This window comes from Austrofundulus limnaeus, unplaced genomic scaffold (genome assembly GCF_001266775.1).
Source record: "Austrofundulus limnaeus strain Quisiro unplaced genomic scaffold, Austrofundulus_limnaeus-1.0 Scaffold716, whole genome shotgun sequence".
In the NCBI taxonomy this organism is placed as follows: domain Eukaryota; kingdom Metazoa; phylum Chordata; class Actinopteri; order Cyprinodontiformes; family Rivulidae; genus Austrofundulus; species Austrofundulus limnaeus.
This window is the reverse complement of record NW_013953118.1, coordinates 93,315-96,903: the sequence shown is the minus strand read 5'-3', so window position 1 is coordinate 96,903 and position 3,589 is coordinate 93,315. Positions and strand designations below refer to the sequence as shown.

At 40.2% G+C, this 3,589-nt stretch overlaps 1 protein-coding gene across 3 annotated transcripts in view; it reads left to right on the top strand.

Annotated features, from left to right (window-relative positions):
* The first annotated feature begins 2,419 nt into the window (after positions 1 to 2,419).
* Positions 2,420 to 3,589, top strand: part of rs1a (retinoschisin 1a) — a 7,627-nt gene continuing 6,457 nt past the window's right edge. For all 3 annotated transcript variants that reach the window (XR_001312022.1, XR_001312021.1, XM_014028080.1), the window contains exons 1-3: positions 2,420 to 2,440; positions 2,532 to 2,664; positions 2,914 to 2,939. Coding sequence is in view for 1 of the 3 variants with exons in the window: in XM_014028080.1 (XP_013883534.1) it covers positions 2,435 to 2,440; positions 2,532 to 2,664; positions 2,914 to 2,939 (165 nt within the window). In the remaining 2 variants the exon portion in view is untranslated. The remainder of the gene's footprint in view (positions 2,441 to 2,531; positions 2,665 to 2,913; positions 2,940 to 3,589) is intronic.

Below are 3,589 nucleotides of genomic sequence, written 5' to 3'. Positions count from 1 at the left end.
ACTGAGGTCCTCCATCCACATGAGAGAGGGGAACACAAAAATGTCTCAGCTGTAAATGAAAATATGGATGGAGGACCTCAGTTTAGCTTGTTTGTCGAGCTAGCGCTGAGCTAATACATATAAATAGCGTCAGTGCTAGCACAAAGGCTAAGCTGAAGTTAGCTCCTGTGACAGAGAAGTAAAAATGGTGACCACATCTTTGTGCTCAAATAGTTTATTTCCAAAAATGTATACTTCTGACCAAACTTACAACTAAAAACAAACAAATTTAAAAGTTTTTCTTAATAAAAACCATCCGGTCCATGGCTTCAGGCTGCAGGTCTTGCAGACAGCCTCTTCTGCACAGCGTCYACAGCAGCGTTGATCTCCTGCAGGGTGATGACCTTCAGCCTGTTGCTCCTCGACAGCCGAGCCGCCTCCGAGACCACCAGCCTGAGGAGGACCGGTCTGGGCAAACTGAGCCTGCGGCTGGACAGGAAGTCTGGACTCCTGGTCCTGCTCCAGACCTGCAGGTGGAGAGAAGGAGAGTGAGACCAGAACAGATTAAAGACCAAACCTGAGCTGCTGACCTGTTTCTGAGCTCTGTAGAGGACCGCAGCGTGACCTCTGACCCTGCTGCTGCTGGGTGGAGGGATCCTGGGAGGAGCCTTCATCTTGTAAAAAGCCCTCAGCCTGCGGCTGATCCTGCAGCAGAGTGAGTGTGGGGGCAGAAAAGGAGGTTTTAATGAAGGCAAATTGAAAACAGCTTTGCTTAATGAGTTAATTACCTTCATCCACCTGGATGTAAGGGTCTCAGTGGAGGTTCAGGAGAGGAGAATCCAGCTGGAGTAAAGCAGTGTGGCCACAGTTTGTTCATTTACACCGTTGTACTGGGTTTAACTGGTCTGATGGATCCAGGTGTGGATTTTAAACAGATTTTTAAATCAGAACTTTATTTTTCTTCTGCGTTGTTTCTTTCCTTGTGTTTGTTAAACAGAACAGTTTTCCTTTATTGAGCTAAAAAAAACCTGAGCTCCGTTTCAGAAATCAGGTTTAAGACAGAAACTCTGGATCAACCAACTCTAGTTTCAGAACAGCTGATATTAACTGGCTAACTCAATCCTGAGTTAAGTTAGCTCAGAGTTAAGATGGAGCAGGAAGTCAGATAACAGGATTCACTAAAACCTGTCCACCTTACCAAGTTTTAAAACCTTATATCAGACAAAAAGTCTTTTTGATCTTGTTTTCAGACTGATTTACTAAACAAGAACTGATTGTGTAAGAATAATCATCTTGTTTTCAGAATGTGTAAGATTATTTGTCTTGTTAGTCTGAAAATTTGACTCTAATTAAGTCAAACATTTCTGCCAGTGGAGTAAGAACATTTTACTTGGTAAGATTCTTGAAATACTTGATTTGACTGAAATTAAGTCAAACATTTCTGCCAGTGGAGTAAGAACATTTTACTTGGTAGAAACAAGAAAAAATTGTTCAAATCAAGTATTTCTATCAGCTTCACTCATGCTGGACTTTTCTATTAGGCTCTATAGCGCCTCTAGTGTTTAGACATGGAACTGCATCCGCTAGATGCAGTTCCATGTCTAAACACTAGAGGCGCTTGATTATTCTTGAAATAAGAAAAAACTGAGTCAAATCAAGTATTTTAAGAATCTTACCAAGTAAAATGTTCTTACTCCACTGGCAGAAATGTTTGACTTAATTTGAGTCAAATTTTCAGACTAACAAGACAAATAATCTTACACATTCTGAAAACATGATGATTATTCTTACACAATCAGTTCTTGTTTAGTAAATCAGTCTGAAAACAAGATCAAAAAGAATAAGGTTTTAAAACTTATTTAGGTGGACGGTTTTCAGAGTGGCAGCAGGAGAAAAGAAGAAGACAGCAAGTCTGTGCTGGAAATACTACAAATAAAGTACCTGAACGTGATACTTGAGTAAAAGTACAAGTATCTTATCATAAAATTACTTTGGTAAAAGTTAAAGTCTCCTCTAAGAATATTACTTGAGTAACAGTCTTAAAGTATCTCATTTATTTTGTACTTTAAAAGTAAATTTCTGACATAAAATGTACTTAAGTATAAGAAGTAAAAGTACTGAGTAAAAATGAACGGTTAGATTTTCCAAAATACATTTATTACTCTTCAAAAAGTGTAGTTGGACAGTTGAGTTTGTGCAGGCTGGAGGACAGGAAGTGAAGCAGGATGATGACTTGTTGGACAGGAGGGACAAATGGACGTCCTGAACGTGTCGGTGCTGCAGCTCATCGAGGAGAACCTCCTGCTGGACCAGGAGGAGACTCGTCCAGCCATGGAGGTCTCTGGTGCCCATGTCCAGGAGGGGACACCTGGACAGTCCCACAGAAGACCAGGAGATGAGCTGTGTTAGCTTGTCTATGTCCACGCATGTCCATCTCTGACCTTTGACCTCTGTGATGCTGGTGGGTGAGCAGCTGCAGGAGGGGTTTTGTCAGATCATCCAGGCATTAGGTCCCGTGGATTAATCTAATCCAGCCTGTCTTCTCTCTGCAGGCTCGGCTCGGCTCGGCTCGGCTCGGCTCGGCTGCTCACTCTGCTCTGGGTTCCCGTCTGGTCCGGAGCGGCCTGAAGAAGGATCTCAACATGCAGCGTTCCCTCCTGGTTCTGGTTCTGGTTCTGGTTCTGGGTATGGTTTCAGACCTCGACATCGAGTTTTAGCAGCTTTAGATTTTAAATCCAGAAATCTTAAAGTTTAATGTAAAACAACAGGTTTTATATGTTTTTACCACTTAAATTCTGTTTATTTTGAGTGTTGTTAATGTGTCGGACCACAGAAACAAATGTTTGCATCAATTTTAGTAACAATCTGTTTTTTTCTCTCCTCTTCCTCCTCTGCTGCCCCCTCCTCTTCCTCCTCGACCATCTGGCTTCACAGCCATCATCAGCGTCGGCGCTCAGGAGGTAGAAGAGCCTCAGCACCACAGTTACACCCAGAGAAAATCATAGAAATAATAACAGTTTTTATTTTTCTATACGTTCTTTTCACTCCTGCACAGTTTTAGCTGTTTCTATATAAAAACCTTCGGCTCAATCAGGAGATGGCTGCTGTGGCTTTGCATGTTTTATAATTTTTATTTATATAACATAAAAATAACAAAACAGAAAAAAAAACTCAGATATTTTCAGTTTCTTCATTTGTTCTTTAGAAATCAGCTTCAGCTGCCGATTGGTTTGATCTTTTTGTGCTACGAATCGCTTTTAGTTAATGTTTTACTACTGTTAGCTTTAGCGTTTGTTTTGCTTTGTTTACCTTTCAATTGTGGTTTTGCCACTTTTAGCTTTAGCATTTGTTTGTTTAGGTGTTAGTTGAAGTTTTGCTACTTTTAGCTTTAGCATTTGTTTTGCTTTATTTAGCTTTCAGTTGAAGTTTAGCTACATTTAGCTTTAGCATTTGTTTTGCTTTATTTAGCTTTCAGTTGAAGTTTAGCTACATTTAGCTTTAGCATTTGTTTTGCTTTGTTTAGCTTTCAGTTGAAGTTTAGCTACATTTAGCTTTAGCATTTGTTTTGCTTTGTTTAGCTTTCAGTTGATGTTTTGCTACTTTTAGCTTT